Source organism: Panthera leo, chromosome D1 (assembly GCF_018350215.1).
Source record: "Panthera leo isolate Ple1 chromosome D1, P.leo_Ple1_pat1.1, whole genome shotgun sequence".
Lineage (NCBI taxonomy): Eukaryota > Metazoa > Chordata > Mammalia > Carnivora > Felidae > Panthera > Panthera leo.
The window spans coordinates 89277644-89295795 of NC_056688.1; the positions used below are offsets into that span (position 1 = coordinate 89277644).

Below are 18152 nucleotides of genomic sequence, written 5' to 3' on the forward strand. Positions count from 1 at the left end.
ATTTGAGTTTGAGTCTGGTCTAAAAGAGACGGCAGAGGAATGGCTCCAAGGCTAATATAGCTAATGATTATGATGGAGATCCCATGAGCAGCCGATATTTCACTGGCAGCCACCTCTATCCCGGGTGTGCTGCCTGCACCACGTTTTTTTCTTTTTTTTTCCACAGCCCCTTCCATTAACACCCACTGCATATGATGGAACCATTATGATAATATCTCCACTCGCAGAAGCCTCGATTGGTCTTGACACATTATCAACCTAAGAGCTCAGCCAGTGCACACGAAGCCCTATTTATAATAACCCTTGGCAGGAGCCACCAAAATAAAACCTGGTACTTATGGGCCACCTTTCATCTGAGAAAATCAGAAAGCTTTACAAGCTTAATTAAGCTTCAGCATCTATCTGACTGATGAGATGTGCAGGGCTCCCAAGGAAGCTGAGCGGGGACAGCATTGCTAATTGCGCACCGGATAAAGCTCTGGGTGGCAATGAACAAAGAAATCAACAAAGCTGGGGAGCGCCACCCCCTTTAGTGGGAAATGTTTGTTGAGTGAATGTCTTCAGGGTGCAGGGAAACAGTCCTAGATGGGTGACGAAGGGGCTGTAGAAGATCTCTGACCCGGGGCTTCCCAAACTAGGGAGGGGGCCTGAGAATTGTTTCTTTTATCAAAAGCGGATTAAGCTAATCCCACATACTCAAGTGCTTTTAAGGATGAGGAAATTGAGCTCCTGAAGGATGTGGTAATCTGCCCGTGGGCACATGGCTGCTGAGCTCCCATGTTGTTCCCTCTGCTCGCCTGAATGCCCTTCTCCCCGAAGCCTGACCTGCAAACCCCCACTTACCCTTCCAGACTCAGCTTAACATCTGCCTCCTTGGTGGAGCCTTCCTGGCCTTTCCTGGTAGACAGAATCTGTTGCTCCCTCCTCCGTGTTCCCATATAGCTTATATTTCCATAATTGCTAGAGCAATCAATAACATTTACTGAGCAACTTACTAAGTGCTTAATGTGCATTTCATCCACACAATAATGTTACGAGGCAGGCACAGTTATCATCTCCACTTTTCAGATAAGTTAATGGGCTCAGAGAGGTTAAGTGACCTTCCCAAGATGGCACAACTAGCAAATGCAAGACTGGACCCGGCTGCAGGGCACATGTGCCTAAAGACTTCACTTCGCTGCCTGCCCAGGAGCACAGTTGTGATGGGAGAGACCTATTTACGTGTTGGCTCCTCTCTGGTTTGTAAGCTCCTCTGTGAGAGATGGTATCATCTAGGAATCACTGGTCTGCAAACAGCAAAAAGCCCCAATTTGGAGAGCGTTCAACCACGCAAGAAGTCCAGAGGAAAGGTGGCTTCAGGGCGGATTAATTTGAGGGCTTGATGACATTACCAAGGACCCAGGCTCCTTCCTTCTGCTCTGCCCGCCTCACTGTGTCCTCTTAGCTCCCTTTGCAGTTATACAGTGACTGTCCTATTCCAGCCCTCACAGCTGGACCTGAACCACGGAGAAAAGGGGCCACACCTTTTCCGTGTCTTTTTGCCATAATATGGATACCTTTTCCGGAAACATCTCTGGGGTCTTCCAGGTCTCACTGGCCAGAATGGCGTCACAAGCCTATGCCTACACCTAACGCGGGCAAGGGGATTGAAAACACCATGACTGGCTTAGCCCAACCAGGGCTCAGCTTCTCTTCCAGCCCCAGGCGCAGGGAGGAGAATGGGGAGCTGCCCAGGAAGAAGGACAAAAGAGAAAGCTGAAGAGAACCAACCAAAGCTCCCAACACAGGCGTTAATGAGGAGAGAAAAACAGATGGCCCATCACTTACTGCCCAGTTCTTGGCCTTCGCCACTTGAAGACAAAATTGCAGTTGAACTAAATTATAGCAGAGAAAAAAAAAACTCCTGTCCCCAAATGCCCAGCCTGGTATTTTTATCACCACACCCTGTAACTAGAGTATGACGCTATCTGACAGGTTCGTCTCGGCAACGGCTTTAAAACTTGCTAAATTAATTCGCCAGAGCACTAACCTTTAGATGCTAGTTTCTAACACCAGTGGCTACAGGAATCTTTTTCAAAAGCAGGTCAAAAAGGGAATAAAGAGGTTCATAAAAATGCTATTCTCACCATAAATTACGGGTTTATGTCAATTTTGACTTTCTTTCCAGAAACACGGTATATTCTTAAAAGCAGGACTCATTCAGGCAGACAGATTAGTTGCAAAGTCTACTACATTTCCTGACCTCCTTGTAGCTATCCAGCAGGATTTACCTGGAACAAGGTGTGTAAATACCTGCCCCTGGCAGCCAGGTATGTGAGGACGGGATCAGTTAAGCAATTCTTGAGCTCAAGACCCAAGAGACACATGCCAAGGAAGGGAAAGTGATCCTCAAGCAGAAAAATACGGTACCCTACGGGACAGAGAATGGGGGAAAGGCAGACCCAAATAAAACCATGGCCCAGAGAGGTTAGAAAGCTGCCCAGGGTCACAGAGCTAATAAACTCACACATAGTCACAAAAATACTAGAAGAATGAACTCAGATAGTCTTTTAAGCATTTTAAATACAGGAGCTAATTTAATCCTCACAATGACCTACAAGGTTTGTTACCGATAAGTAGTGTTAATCATCAGATGTTACATAATTGTTACCATTAGGTATTAGTAACACCAACAATACTCGTACAACCACACTTTACAAATGAGTACACTGAGGCACAGCGAGGTCAAGTAACTTAAGGTTACATGCCCGGGAAGTTTTAAACCCAATTTGGCTTGAGGATTTGGTCTCTTAACCATTTCACTTAGTAGCAACCCCAGAGAACATTTCAAAGCAAAATGTAATCTGAGTTGAGTCTACTTGGATTTAATGCAATAATTTTTTTTTTTTTTTTTTTTGCAAAAGGTTTGTCCTCCATCATTCTAGAATCTCAGCCCTGCCCTTTACTTACTATATGGCTTCAGGCTAGTCATTGGCTAGGCTTCAGCATTCCCATCTGTAAAAGGGGGACAATCATATTTGCTGGAAAGGTTAAAGCAGATAACACGTGTGCGGGGCTTAGCCCCGTGCCAAGCCCATAATAAGCACTCGGTGTTTGCCGCCAGCTTTGTGGTGATTATTAATATCTCGCTCACACGTCCTAACAACTGCGTGAGGTAGGTAGGATTTATTACCCTCATTTCTCAGATGTGGAAATCTAAACTCATAGAAGGGAAATAACTGGCCAGAAAGGAAACAGCCAGAATGTGGAAATGCCAGACTTGGGAAGCGTTCCAACTCCAAGCCTCCAGCCCTGCTCCCAACCCTCCACTCCACCCCCACCCTCTTCCCCAGGAGGCACTGTTAAATGAGCCACATCATTCTTCAAACAGAACTATGGAAAAATTTGAAGCAACTGGAAGTCAAGGCTCAGGGAGAAGCTCCGAGGAATATTAAGAAAGTTTTCAAGGTGAAAATAGGTTCATAGGGACACATGAGCAGCACCTTCCTTTATCCGCAAGCAAGTGTCAGACTGTGCTATCCCACAGTCTGAGCCACAGTGACTTGGCCAGGAGCGGGGGAGAGGAGTGTCCTTGGACTGGGAAGTAAAGGCAGGAGGGAGTGTGGTCATCTCACAGGTAAAAACACAGGGGTGTGTTTAAATACTCTCTAAAATCATCAAAGACCATTTTAAAACTGCATTCCATTGGGGGCTTGCGTTTTCGTTTTGGCTTATTCCTTTGGTTTTACGGAACTCTGCATTTCATTGCACTTGTTCGTTTCTGTTAGCGCATCCCATTGTGGTATGAGGTGCGTTCAGTCCTGTAGCTACGGGCAAAGGGCTAGGATAAGGTCAGCCCATCCTCCTAGGGGTAAGAGCTTAGCCAACCTCTTTAAGGCCCAGTTTTCTTCGTCAGTACCAGGAACATGACTGAAAGATTCCGGGATGTGGAGTTGCTGGGTTGGAGGCCAGCTCTCCCTGAAGGAAAGCCACGTGCTTCCTCTTCCTACATTATGTGGAGCCTTCACCAATATTTTTTCCCTTTTAAACTGAATGAAAGTTCTTATTTTGTACCTTTTAGTAGTACACAGATTTTATTAAAAAAATTAAAAAACTGGGGCGCCTGGGTGGCTCAGTCAGTTAAGCGGCCGACTTCGGCTCAGGTCGTGATCTCACGGTTCGTGAGTTCGAGCCCCGCGTCGGGCTCTGGGCTGACAGCTCAGAGCCTGGAGCCTGTTTCGGATTCTGTGTCTCCCTCTCTCTGACCCTCCCCCGTTCATGCTCTGTGTCTCTCTGTCTCAAAAATAAATAAACGTTAAAAAAAAAAAGTAAAAAAAAAATAAAAATTAAAAAACCAACATGCCACTTGCCGAAACTTAATCTCATTAACATTCCAATGACTTATTCACCAAATCGTATTGAACACCCACTAAGTGCCAGGCACGGTGCCAGGCAGCCCTGAAACAAACAAGAGGGACTCCTTGCCTCATAGTTTACAGTGAACTATCCCTGGCAGTTCTCTATAGTTTTTGTTAACAGCTAAAAAGACAAAGACGCCGACTACTTTGCATTTCCTCATAGCACCTAGGACATGTCACAGACTGTGGTAGTCGCCTAATATTCTCAGAATTTAACTGAAATAATGAATTATCCTGTGAAACATGCATACACAGATGATATTCCACTTGTGCCCACAAGGTGGAGATCTTGCTTACAGTTTACCCAAGCTGAAAGCATCGCGTTTAAAAAAAAAAAAAAAATTCTCAGAAGTTAAACCAAAAGACAAAAAATCAAATTCAATTTACTGAGCATCTATTTGGTGTAATATATTATATTAGGTGGTAAGAAAAATAAAAGGTTGTCAAGAAACATTAGTCCCTGCCCTTTAGGGAAACAGAAGGTACAGAGCATACACAGAGCAGAAAGTATCTTTTACTGAATTAATATGTTTTGATGCATACATATGGGAGCCACAGTCAGCACATCATCAGATAAGATCTATAAAAAGGCACGATATAGCTGTGTGGTGTGGAACAGATTCAACAAAGACTCCACACTTCAGCCAATATGGAAACACTTGAGGGCATATAGGGTAAGCACTAGAAGGCTCCAGATACGGTCTGTTGATGCCTCTGTTCAGCCACAAACATGAGGGCGTCTGCCCTGTAACTCTAAACATTCATTCTTTGGAGAATAAAATATAATCAGTGCCAGCTGATGAGCTCATAAAGTCAAAAACCCCCATGTGCACCTGATGGAGGATAAAGAGAGAAAAGAAACACATGCAAGAAAACATGTCAAACCCCTGCTTTCAGGAGGTGGATTCCACCTTCACCCCCACCCCACCCCCATCTTGTGTCTTACCTGTTTTGTTTCTGGGACATGCTCCTGCAGAGAGGGAAGGGGGAAAGTCAATTCTTATCCAAGAGCCTTCCTGGTGGCTTGAACCCAGAGGCGGCTGGAAGACAATGTGGTCTGTTATGTCATTGTTTTGGGTTTTTTCTCTTCCACCCCCTCCCCAATCATTTATTTTTCCCTTAAGCCATTAAACCAGCAAGTCAAATGTAATATCAGGATTCTTTTTCATTCGAATTGAAAGTCACTTTTGGAGACGAAAGTAACTGGCTAAATGACAATGATTTAAAAAAAAAAAAATGAAGATGCTGGCAACTTGATAAAGTAATGAGCTTCTTGATGAAGGGAAAATCAGGTGGCACGCCGCCAGAAGGCCCAAGTTTGAATTTTAGTTTGTGCACTTGCTAAGTCTAGCATATTGAGCAAGCCTTCTCCCTGCTTCAGTTTCCTCGTGGGCAAAACTGTATCATTTCTTGAGAGAGAGAGAGAGAGAGAGAGAGAGAGAGAGAGAGAGAGTGAGTGTGTGTGTGTGTGTCCCTGGCACCTCTACCTCCTGCACTAGGTCGGATCCTGGGTTACACAATGCTCTCTTAGCAACCTGAACCTCTCCCAGGAACGTCAGCTCCTCGGACACGGGGAGAATCTGTGGGTTTTACTGCCCTGAGACCGACGCTTTGTTGAATCGATGAACGAAAGGCTAGGAGCTGCCCTAGGTGTTCTATTACTTGCACAGCCAGGTTTAATGCCCCCGTGAGTCCCACGGGAAAGACGGAACCGCCAACGTCAAAGCGCACACGCCCGCAGCGGCCCGCCTCGGTAAGCACAGTCGGAAAGGGGGGTCGGTTCAAAGTTGTTTGCTACAGACGGTTCCTCTAACCGGGCTGGAGTCACATCCTCCGTGGCTCGGAGAGATTCCCAGGGATTTACATAAAGGCAGGGTGAATCACACCGTCGGAAAGCGAGCAGGCGAAGGGACCCGCCCCAACACTCGCCAGGCGGCGCCCAGAGCGCGGCAGGGGTCAGTCTGAACTTTGCAGGAGGCCGGCGCTGCCCCGGCGCGGGGACCCGGCGACCTCTCCAACCAGGGACCGAGCCGCGGCCCTCCTACCCCGCGCCACTCCAGCTCGGTGCCGCCCCCTCCGACGCCCCCGCGCGGGCGCCGCCAGCCCGGCTTCCTCCAGGCCGCTAAGTCCCCGACCGAAGTGGGGCCGCCTCTCCCGCTCGGAAAGAGCCATCGCCGCTTTAAGGGGAAGAGGAGGGGAAGGGGGCGGGGGAGTGGGGGGCGGGGAGCCGCGGCCGCGGAGGGGGAGGGGGATCCCCCTCGCTCCCACGTGGTCCGGGCGCCTGTGAATCGCGCCCGCCCGAGGGTCTCACAGCGAAATACAAAAGCAGCTGGGAAGCGGCGGCGAGGCGAGTTCCCAGCGCGGGGCGGAGCGCCAGGCAGAGCCCCGCTGCCGCGATGGGTCTGAGGCGCCCGGAGCCCCGGAGCCAGCACGCTGCCGGGCCCGCCTCGCCGCCGGGACCCGGGCGCCCGGGCTCGGCTTGAAGCGGCGGCGGCCCCGGCACGGCCGGGGGAGCATGGGCAGGAGGATGCGGGACGCCGCCGCCGCCGCCGCGGGGCTCTGGCTGCTGGCGCTGGGCTCGCTGCTGGCGCTGTGGGGCGGGCTCCTGCCGCCGCGCACCCAGCCGCCCGAAAACCGACTCCCGCGGCGCCCGGCCCGGAGCGGCGGCCCGGGGCCCGCGCCTCGCTTCCCCCTGCCCCCGCCCCTGGCGCGGGACGCCCGCGGCGGCTCCCTGAAAACTTTCCGGGCGCTGCTCACCTTGGCGGCCGGCGCGGACGGCCCGCCCCGGCGGCCCCCGGGCGAGCGCGAGCGACACGTGCCAGCCCGGCGGCTCGGGCCGGAGGGGCGCGCCGTGGTGCACGGGGGCGTCTTCTGGAGCCGCGGCCTGGAGGAGCAGGTGCCCCGCGGCTTCTCGGAGTCGCAGGCGGCGGCGTGGCTGGAGGCGGCGCGCGGCGCCCGGGTGGTGGCCCTGGAGCGCGGCGGCTGCGGGCGCAGCTCCAACCGGCTGGCCCGCTTTTCCGACGGCACCCGCGCCTGCGTGCGCTACGGCATCAACCCCGAGCAGATACAGGGCGAGGCCCTGTCCTACTACCTGGCGCGCCTGCTGGGCCTCCAGCGCCACGTGCCACCGCTGGCACTGGCCCGGGTGGAGGCTCGCGGCGCGCAGTGGGCGCAGGTGCAGGAGGAGCTTCGTGCCGCACACTGGACGGAGGGCAGCGTGGTGAGCCTGACGCGCTGGCTGCCCAACCTCACGGACGTGGTGGTGCCCGCGCCCTGGCGCTCGGAGGACGGCCAGCTGCGGCCCCTGCGTGCCGCCGGGGGCGAGCTGGCCAACCGCAGCCAGGCGGAGCTGGTGGACCTGGTGCAGTGGACCGACTTGATCCTTTTTGACTATCTGACGGCCAACTTCGACCGGCTCGTCAGCAACCTCTTCAGCCTGCAGTGGGACCCGCGCGTCATGCAGCGCGCCACCAGCAACCTGCACCGCGGCCCCGGCGGGGCGCTGGTCTTTCTGGACAACGAGGCGGGCTTGGTGCACGGCTACCGGGTGGCGGGCATGTGGGACAAATATAACGAGCCGCTGCTGCAGTCGGTGTGCGTGTTCCGCGAGCGGACTGCGCGGCGCGTCCTGGAGCTGCACCGCGGCCAGGACGCGGCCGCCCGGCTGCTGCGCCTCTACCAGCGCCACGAGCCTCGCTTCCCCGAGCTGGCCGCGCTCGCCGACCCCCACGCTCAGCTGCTGCAGCGCCGCCTCGACTTCCTCGCCAAGCACATTTTGCACTGTAAGGCCAAGTACAGCCGCCGACCGGGGACTTAGCGTACCCTGGAGGAAGAGAGAGAGAGAGACCCCTGGCTGAGGAATGGCTGATGGGGGAAGGGCCGTCGCTTCGGCCGCCGCGGGGGACCAGCCGGCCAACGCCCAGCCAGTGGCCGGAGCGGGAGGGAGGCCAAAACTTCAGCTTCACCCACCTGCCCCTTTCTCTCCGTCTCCTGCTGTTTCCTTTAAAAGTTCTGGGAGGACGAACTCACCGGGGGAAGAAGTGAACCATTCCTTCCGCCCAGCCTCTGAAAGGATTCTACCCTGTGCCAGCACTGAGTTTGGATCCGAAGAAACGGGCTGCGGAGTTTGGCCCCCGGGTGGCCGTCTCCGTGGGAGATGCATCCCGTTCCTTGGCCCCCGCATTCCCCTTCCGAAAAAGGAAAACTTCTGTTTGAGCCGTTGAGCTAATCCTGCATTTCCTACCAAACGCTGCGCTGGTGGCCCCGGAGCTGGGCTGTGACATTGGCTGGTGGAGCCCCCTTCCTGTGTTCCGCCTTTGTTCCAGCACCGTGATGGTGAGATCACTGTTAGGAGCTGGGGGAAGGCTCCCGATAGGACAAAGAGAGCAGGACCTTCGGAACCGGGGTGGGGGTCCTACAGACCCTGACAATGAGTCTGACTTGTTCCTTACCACTTGTCATTTTGGCCTAAGGGCTACAAATACAGGACCAGCTGTATGCGCTGAGTCAAGTAATGAATTTCTTCTTCCTCCCCCCTCCCCATCGACCAAAATTTTGACAATGATGATGTTCACCAGAAGAAAATGAATTTCATGCACTTTACTTTGTTTTTATTTTAATTTTTTATTAAGAAAAACTTTTTTATTTGACAGAATTTGCCTTCTGTGTATATATGTGCATAAAGTGTTGTAAATATGCTAAACAGACTTATATTTCAATAAAAGGGAGTTTAAAATTTAGAATTTAATTTATGTGGTTTTAAGTGTGGGAGATATCTGATGCCCTACCAGCTTTTTAGAATAAGCCTTAGGGTTTCTCCCTTGTGGATGTGCTTTACAAAACAAAGGATGCATATATATCCCAATTGTCACTATCAGAACTTGGAGAATTAAACAAAGACAAGAGCAGATTCTCTGTCCTGTTTGCTCAGATGAACCCTAGCGCTGGAAATTTCAGAGTTCAGCATAAAATGTGGGGGAGAGAGAGGAAAGGAAAGAATTCTACTTCCTGGCAAATAAAACTTTAATGTGAAAGGATTTTCACTGCAATATATTTCTATATTAATCAGTTGGCAAATATTGTAGAACCAGATGTGCAGACTAAAATGTGACAAATGCCCCCCCTTTAAACTTAACTACAGTGGACACGTGTTGCCCATTATTTTCAGCATTGTAATTGCTGTGCATCACAATATGTACAGATAATAAGCTGAACACATACTGCAAATAGGGAGAGAAAGTCATAAATGAACTCTTTTCGTTAAATTCCATTTTATCCAGGAGGTCATAATCTCCAACATCTGGACCTCTCCAACTCTCTTAAGAGTTTTTTCCCCCCCAGGTACTAATTGCACAGTCCCCTCAGAATAGCCATGGTGAGACCAAGAAAGTGGGCGGTACTTTGTATGTGACCTTTGAATCCTTGCTTTTTGGGGACTTCAAACTCAGAAAATATTTTTGGGTTGTCTTAAGCTCCTTTTTGACCCATGAGGGAAGAGGAGAGGGGGGGTTGGTTTGTGTTTGTTTTAAACCCTCCGGTGTTTAATCTTGACATTTCATTCGATCTCTGGGTCCAAGTGACCTTGCTTGTCATCTCATTTTTATTTAATGACTTTTAACTCCAAGCAACTTTTGTTTACTTTAATAGTTGGTTTATTTGGTGTGCATTTGTAAGCCTAGGGTTTTCTAGACTCCTGAAGATAATTGAATCTCTGTGGGTTCCCCTTCTCACTCCACATTACAACACAGCCCTGCGTAACTTCACTATTTAATATCATCCTTACCTTTTAGTGCCTTATGCTAAGCCAAATCTTATTTCAGCTGAAAAAAAAAGTCCATAAACTTTGTGGGATAAGCCAAATTTTTTCATTAGTCCAGCCACAGAATGTACTGATGATGGCAAATACTATCTCCTTTTCAAGATCTTGTTCGTTTGAGACCTCTGATAATTATACCTTAAAAAAGAAACATTTTCCATTTCTGATGATTAATAACTATATGAGACTTGCTGCCTAAGTCAGCCCAGGCTGCTCCAAGAAAAGGATAAATATTTAGCAACCTGCATTTTTACTCGACATGTTCATTGAGGAAAACGATGAGCAGGAAGAAGTTCAGAATACGCAGGAAATACACCCCGACTCCCACGTAGCATCAGCATTGGTGAGTTCAGGGTCCGCAGCATTCTTTATGTGCCCAAGCCCAGACTTGACCAAACCAGAGCAAGAAACTAAGCATCATTTAAATGGCTGTTCTCAGATTCTTTAGTGAACCATATCTGCCTGTTCGAGAAGTAAGTGTAATTACATAGTGGAGTTGGTAAGGGAACCAAGGCTTAATTACAGAGAACAGGCCTTAACTGTTGCCATTCCTCGTGGATAATCGGTAGGCTATGGCATGGAAAGATCAATTAAAGATTGCCATGGTCAGTGAATAGTGCTAGGGCCAAATCATTTTTCAGATGACGAAAAAAAAATTTTTTTAACTTTCGGGCTACAGCGTGATGTGGAAAGAGTAATGGATTCTGCAGGCAAACTGTATCCTGAATCCTGCCCCTCACCTATTTACTTTCAGCAAATCATTTAACTTAGTTCCCTCATCTATGAAATGGAGATTCCATCAGAGTATTGTGGGATTTAATGTTAACCTATAAAACATAAGGGCATGTAATAGGTACTTAAAAAAAAAAAACCCTCACTTCCTTTTCATCTTTAAAAAAACCTCTGGGGCGCCTGGGTGGCTCAGTCGGTTAAGCAGCCAACTTCAGTTCAGGTCATGATCTCGCGGTCCATGAGTTCGAGCCCCGCGTCGGGCTCTGTGCTGACAGCTCAGAGCCTGGAGCCTCTTTCAGATTCTGTGTCTCCCTCTCTTTGACCCTCCCCCGTTCATGCTCTGTCTCTCTCTGTCTCAAAAATAAATAAACGTTAAAAAAAAATTAAAAAAAAATAAATCTTAAAAAAAAAAAAAAAACCTTTGCCCTTCTTACAACTTCAGTAAACTTCTACTAATTTTCATCATCAAAGCCAAATCTAGCAGTTTCCAAAGTCAGTTTTCAGTTTTTGAAGTGTGATAATAAATGAATTCAACACAGTATTGAGGACCCTCTCCCAGCACCATGCAAAGCACCGGATGAGGCCCAGGGCACAGGTTTGATCTCTACATGGGCTTGAGGGGGTGTTTTCTGGACCCAAGCAGATGCCTCACCACCAAAGCAGCTATCCTACAAATATATGAAGGTAATTTTTTTTTTTTAAATAAATGGCTTGTCGCAGATCTATCACCACTTCTGGAAAGCATCAGAAAGTGATGAATCTTCGCAAGAACAATCCTCCCCCGATTCCTTCGGCCAAGAGAAAGTAGGCAGTTGACCTTTTCTCCCTGGATTTGGCTATTGATTAATTCACTTCGTCAGTGACATGGTTTCTACACTAATAACAGTACTCACCCTCCTGTCTTCGGATCAGGAAGAAAAACATTATTTTAACACATCTCCAAGCTTCTCAACCTTGTGCAACTAGGAGAGTCCACCAAGGCCTAAAGGTTGACTATGTGGATTAAATGAGTAAATATTTATAATATTCTCAGAACAATACCTGGCACATAGTAAATGCGTTACAAGTGTTTGTTTCTTGATGAGGGTGATCATTCTAAGTCCAAACCAGAGGCACTTTGAATCCCAGGCAGGATCCTCTTTCATAATCCTGCTTTGTCTTTGCAGTCATAGAATACTTTCTGCATGCTTCTATTTCAGCTCGGGAAGACCAGCCAGAGTGCATGAGTCTGGCAGGAATTACCTAAAGCCCACAGTTGTCAGCTGGTTGTCTCCTTTCTGAGAATGCCTTCTATGTGAGTGGTCACAGGCACCCCCTCTTTTTCACAGGGAGGCTGTGATTCTGTTTCTCGAGTGGCTCATCAGCTCCAGGCTGCAGTCAGGGGTGGAATTTTGCACCTTCCGAGCTACCCAACAGTCGTGGATTATCCACGCCTGGCCACTGACGTTTGTCCCTCTACACACCCGCTCCACCTCGCAGAGCCTCAGATGCTGTATGGCGTAAGGTTGGCAGAATTAGTAGTGAAGGAGAAAGGGGAGTCCAGCCGACCCAGAAGCACAGGAATTGCTCCAAAAGGGGACTAGAATGTCAGCTGCCGCAGTATGGAAGCCACAGGGCAAGCGTTGACACCCACCTACTAGTATTCTTCCATCATCAGAGTCGAATGTTAAGGATCTTGGGAGTCAAGAGATCTGGACTACTTCTGACACGCGGTACTTGAGAAAGTCATTTACCCCCTCTGGCTCCAGGCATCTAACCTGGAACAGAAAGCGATTACATTGGCGACTTTCTCATTTTTTTGACCAGAACTCATAGTAAGGCACACACTTTACAGTGTGAACCAACATGTGTACACACACACACACACACACACACACACACACACACACACAGACAACTGAAACAAAAGTTTCTCAAAACAGTATATGCAAAAGGCTTTTAATATTCAATTTTATTCTATCGCCTCCTTGTTTACTTTCCAGTGCTAGCTGTGACCCTCTAAACTGATTTCATACCTCACCCGTGGAGCACAGACTCCACACTGCAAAACACTGAGTTAGACGATGATGGGCAAAGTCCTTTCCAGCTCTAAGACTCCGGAGAAATTTGACTTGTAACCAGTTTATACCACCTACTACAACTTTTCTCCAAAGGGAATACAGACGTCAATGGTGTATAATCTTTAAAAGCAAACGACAAGGGTTTTATTTCGAAACGTAATTAGGAGAACTGCTCAAAATCTTCCAGTAAGTTCTGCCTATAAACACCTTTAAGATCCACTAAATGTGGGAGGTAACTTGCAGTCTGTTCCAACCATGTGTGAGCAAGTAGTGCTGCTTTGGAGGAAAAAAAAAAAATCCTTTGCATCTCTGCCTTAACATGGCCCAAGGACGACTCAAGAGGACAGTTTCTTTTCTGTGTATTCATAAAGATCAGATGTAGGAGTCATAATTTTTTAATGTGACTGTTTTACCAATTTCTCTTCTCTATGTCCTGCTGTGGGGGAAACTGCATTAATAAACTATGTCTCAATGCTGCCTTGCTGGAATTTTTTTTCTCTGCAGGACTCCACCGAATATAGCGAAAGGAATGCTCATTTTTATTTATCTTTTCAACTTTCTTTCCATTTAGGATATGTCTTCCTGGCACTTTTGAAATTTTTCTCTTAATGGAACCCTAATATGTTTAGGAGAATAGAGAACAAATTGTTCATTGAGTACTCACAACAACAAAAAAGAACTCTTTCTCCCCCTGTCTTTGGTGCCATATGGTATCTTTTATGGTTTTAGCAGTTATTTTACACCCTATCCAGAAAAATTAAATAGCTTATGGAACGGGCATTTTTCTAGTACCAGCTTAGAGATTTTACTTTGCTGAGAAATTGTGGGTTAATAATAGAGAAATGTCACTTTTAATTTGATGGTCCTACATCAGGCATTATCTCTGCCTGCTTGCACCCTCCCTCAATGATTTTTTTAAATGCTCATTAAAGAAATTGTCCCCAATCTACAAACGGCCTGGAAAAGCAAGGCGAGTGGGGAATGACCACAGCCATGATTTTCATTTCTTTTTTCTTTTAGTTGTGATGAAACATACATAGCATATAATTTGCCAACTTAACCATCTTTAAATGTGCAATTCAGTGATACTATGCTATCATTGTTGTACAACCATACCATTATTTCCAAAACATTTTCATCATACCAGACCAAAATACTGTCATCATTAAGCAATAACTCTCCAGCCCTCCTCTCCCCAGCCTCTGGTAACTTCTAATCGACCTTCTGCCTTTCTGAATTTGCCTATTCTAGATATTTCACAGAAGCGGAATCATACATGACTTGTCTTTTTGTGCCTGGCTTCTTTCACTTACACAGCCATGATCTTGGTCACGGAGGCAACACGATACCATTTGGGTCTGATTTCCACCATTTAATAAATAGCCCTAGACTTTCAGGTGAATCGATAAACTCATTTTTCTCATCAGGAAAGCAATGGGAAGACTAGATGTTTTCTAGAATCCCTTCCAACTCTAGGAAAATACCATGATTTTATATACAACAACTCTGTAAATAAATTCCATCCCTAACTTCCAATTTCTTTTCTCTGAACATTCAGTAACTTTTTAAGCGCCTCCTTAAAAATTCCAGGCCATGTGCTAATCACTGTGGATTCGGTGGTTAGCAAGATAGGTAAGTTGCTTGCCTTCAAGGAGCTTAGAGTCTAATGAGGAAGCTGGAACATTATCTAGCAGAAACAATACATGATTAATGCTATGAAAAAGGAAAGTACTATGGGACCATGTGGCAGGACTTTGTAAGCTGCTCTGGGAGAAGGTCAAGGAAAGCTTACAAGTTGGTTTTGGATTTATCTTTGAATTTAGGGAAGTCCTGAAGACAAGGAAACTACAAAAAGAGAGATTTTTGTAGTAATTCTAAAGATGTCCTGACGGCAAGACCACAGGGGGGTTGATCTCTAAAGCTTGTCTTGCAGGGTTGATGGAGTCCGATGTTAGTGGTTTAAGTTTAAGGTTTTTGTGCCTCAGGAATGGCACTATGCAATATGACATACATTTAAATATTAATTATCCTGAGGTTGGGTTCAAGGGCAAGGTTATGCTATAGGAATGTATATCATGGGAAAATTACTTCTGTCAATAATAACTCCTTTTTGCTTAACATGTACTAACAAACAAGCCTTTGTGTTAGGCATTTTGCAGGGAATTAGCGATGACTATGGATTGAATATTTATTTTACAGATGTGGAAACTAAGCCTCAGAGAGGTTAAGGTCAAAGAGGTAGGGTTGCTACTTAAAGACAGATCTGTCTAATACCAGAGAGTACATTGTTCTTTTTAGTTTTTCTCTTTTGTCTTCCTTTCTTTTTTTATTCCCTCATTTTTCTTAATATTAGTCTTTTGTAACTGGTTTCTTTTAAGATCTCTTTGTTTTTGGTGTCCTGTAATCTCATGATGTAGTTGGATATGGATTTATTTTTGTTTTTCTCTGATAACATGATGTGTTTCTTAAATCTTATGAGTCTGTTTTTTTCAGTCTAGAAAAAGTCTCAGTCATTATCTCTTCAAATGTTTGATCTCTCTTATTCTTCTATTTTCTCCTTCTAGAAATATTATTGATCACATGTTAGGTCATCTTTCTCTGTCCTCCATGGCCCAAGTTCTAGTACATGTTTTCTTTTTTAAATTTAAATTTAATTTAATTTAATTTAATTTAATTTAATTTAATTTAATTTTTGAGAGAAAGTGGGAGTGGGGGAGAGATGCAGAGAGAGAGAAAGAGAGAGAATCTTTAAGGAGGCTCCACGCTCAGAGTGGAGCCTGACACAGGGCTCAATCCTACAACCCTGGGATCATGACTTGAGCCAAAATCAAGAGTCTGACACTTAACCAACTAAGCCACCCAGGTGCCCCTAGTACATGTTTTCCATCTCTTAATTTTTCTATCCTGCCCTCCAGGTAATTTCCTCAGATCTGTTTTCCAGTTCACTAATTCTCTCTCCAACAGTGTATATAAACTGTTATTTATCCATCCTTGAAGTTTTGTTTTGTCTTTTTTAATTCAACAACTTTATTTTTTTTCCAAAAGTTCTTTTTGCTTCCTTTTTTTAAAGACTCTATTTTTAAGTAATCTCTACACCCAATGTGGGGCTCCAACCCACAACCCTGAGATCAAGAGTCACATGCTTCATCAACTGAGCCAGCCAGCTTCCCCCTTTTTGTTTCTTTCTTTTTTTTTTTTTTTTAAGAAATTGCTCCTTTTAGAGCAATGTTACGTTCATAGCAAAATTAAGCCAAATGTACCGAGGTTTCCCACATACTCCCTATACACACACATTCATAACCAACCCCATTATCACCATGTCCAAACCATAATTTCCCAGCAGACATTTCCCACCAGAGTGTTAATTTGTTACAATTAATGGACCCATATTAACACAGTAAAACCTTGATTTGCGAGCATAATTCGTTCCGGAAACATGCTTGTAATCCAAAGCACTTGTATATCAAAGCAAATTTCCCCATAAGAAATAATGGAAACCCAGATGATTTGTTCTACAACCCAAAAATACTCATATAAAAATGATTACAATACTGTAATATAATACAAAATAATAAAGAAAATGCAAAATATAAAGAAAAATAAACAAATTAGCTGGCACTTACCCTTGAAAACCTTCATGGCTGGTGTGAGGGAGACAAGAGAGGAGGGTTGTTGTGTAGGACATTTCACTAAGGGAATCACTGCTGTCTATTGGTTCAATGGAATCTTTTCCTTTTCCTGCACCTTTAACAAGAAACCTTTCCAATGACACTTGCTTTTGCCTCCTTTTGAGGATTTTCGTGGAAATGTGCCATTGCATTGCCATTAAACAGATTCATCGCTCACCCTGCTATAGTCTTGATTCTGGTGGTTGTTATCTACAAAATTTTCCACTGTTTCCTGCATCTTACACTATCTCCCCAATCTCATTTGAAGTGAGGGATTCCTCTGCCTTTTTCTCCTCCTCCTCTGCAGAGGAGATGCAGACGTAAACGTCTTACAAAATCTTGCAATTTTGGCCACTTGCATACCTCATTTGTACTTCTTGATGATTTCCTTCTTAACTTCCACCATAAACATCTCTTTCTTACTGCCTTTCTTTTCAACACTTTTGTGCACGGGGACCATTGTACACACTCTCATGGATATTGGCTACAGGACAGTATTAATAAACTCTTGTCATATACTGTATGTAATGTAACTGGTAATAAGGCTGCAGAGGAAAGGATCTATATCTGCAGGCAACCTGACCTAGAATGAAGCAAAGCATTCCTAAGCTTACGCTCATATGGAAATGCAAAGGGATGTCCAATGGGGCTTCGAAGTGACAAAAAATACACTCATGCCAGTTGTGGGCACCTTCCAACATTCTGAAAAATCACTGATTTCTGCCAAACACTCCAAGCTGAGACTGACCATCAGAGCATGGGAGACGATCACCTACAATCCCACAGTGAGAGGGGGAGACAGAGAGAGAGAGAGAGAGAAGAACCATTGGCTCAGTTGTGATCATGTGACATTTAGCATCACATGCTACTTGTATTGCAAGACATCGCTCATTTCTCATGTTAAAATTTATTAGAAATTGTTTGCTCATCTTGTGGAACACTTGCGGAACAAGTTACTTGCAATCCAAGGTTTTACTGTATATCATTATCAAAGTACAGGTTTACATGAAGTTTCACCCTTAGTGTTATACATCCTACGGATTTAAACACACGGACAGTGACACGTATCCACCATGATAGTAACATCCAAATATATAGCTTCACTGCCCTAAAAATCCTTTGTTCTGCATTTTAACTCTTCCCTCTCCTCTGAAGCATGGCTACTGATCATTTTATTGTCTCCCCAGTTTTGCCTTTTCCGGAATGTCATATACTTGGATTCATACGTGAGTAGCCTTTTCAGATTGAATTCTTCCAGTTAATAATAAGCAGTTAGATCCCTCCTTGTCTTTTCATGGTTCTATAGCTCATCTCTTTTCAGTGCTGAATACTATTCCATTGTCTGGATTCACTACAGCTTATGTATCCCTTCACCCACTGAAGAACGTCTTGGTTGCCTCCCAGTCTTTGGCAATCGTAAATAAAGCTGCTAGAAACATCCACGCACAGGTTTTTGTGTGTACGCAAGCTTTTTTTCTCC

General features: G+C 46.0%; 1 protein-coding gene across 1 annotated transcript; it reads left to right on the top strand.

Moving 5' to 3' along the window:
* Window positions 1-6912: 6912 nt before the first annotated feature.
* FJX1 (four-jointed box kinase 1) lies at window positions 6913-9119 on the top strand. Its single transcript, XM_042905355.1, has one exon. The coding sequence runs from the start codon at window positions 6913-6915 to the stop codon at window positions 8212-8214; it is 1302 nt and encodes a 433-aa protein (XP_042761289.1). The 3' UTR covers window positions 8215-9119.
* Window positions 9120-18152: the final 9033 nt, after the last annotated feature.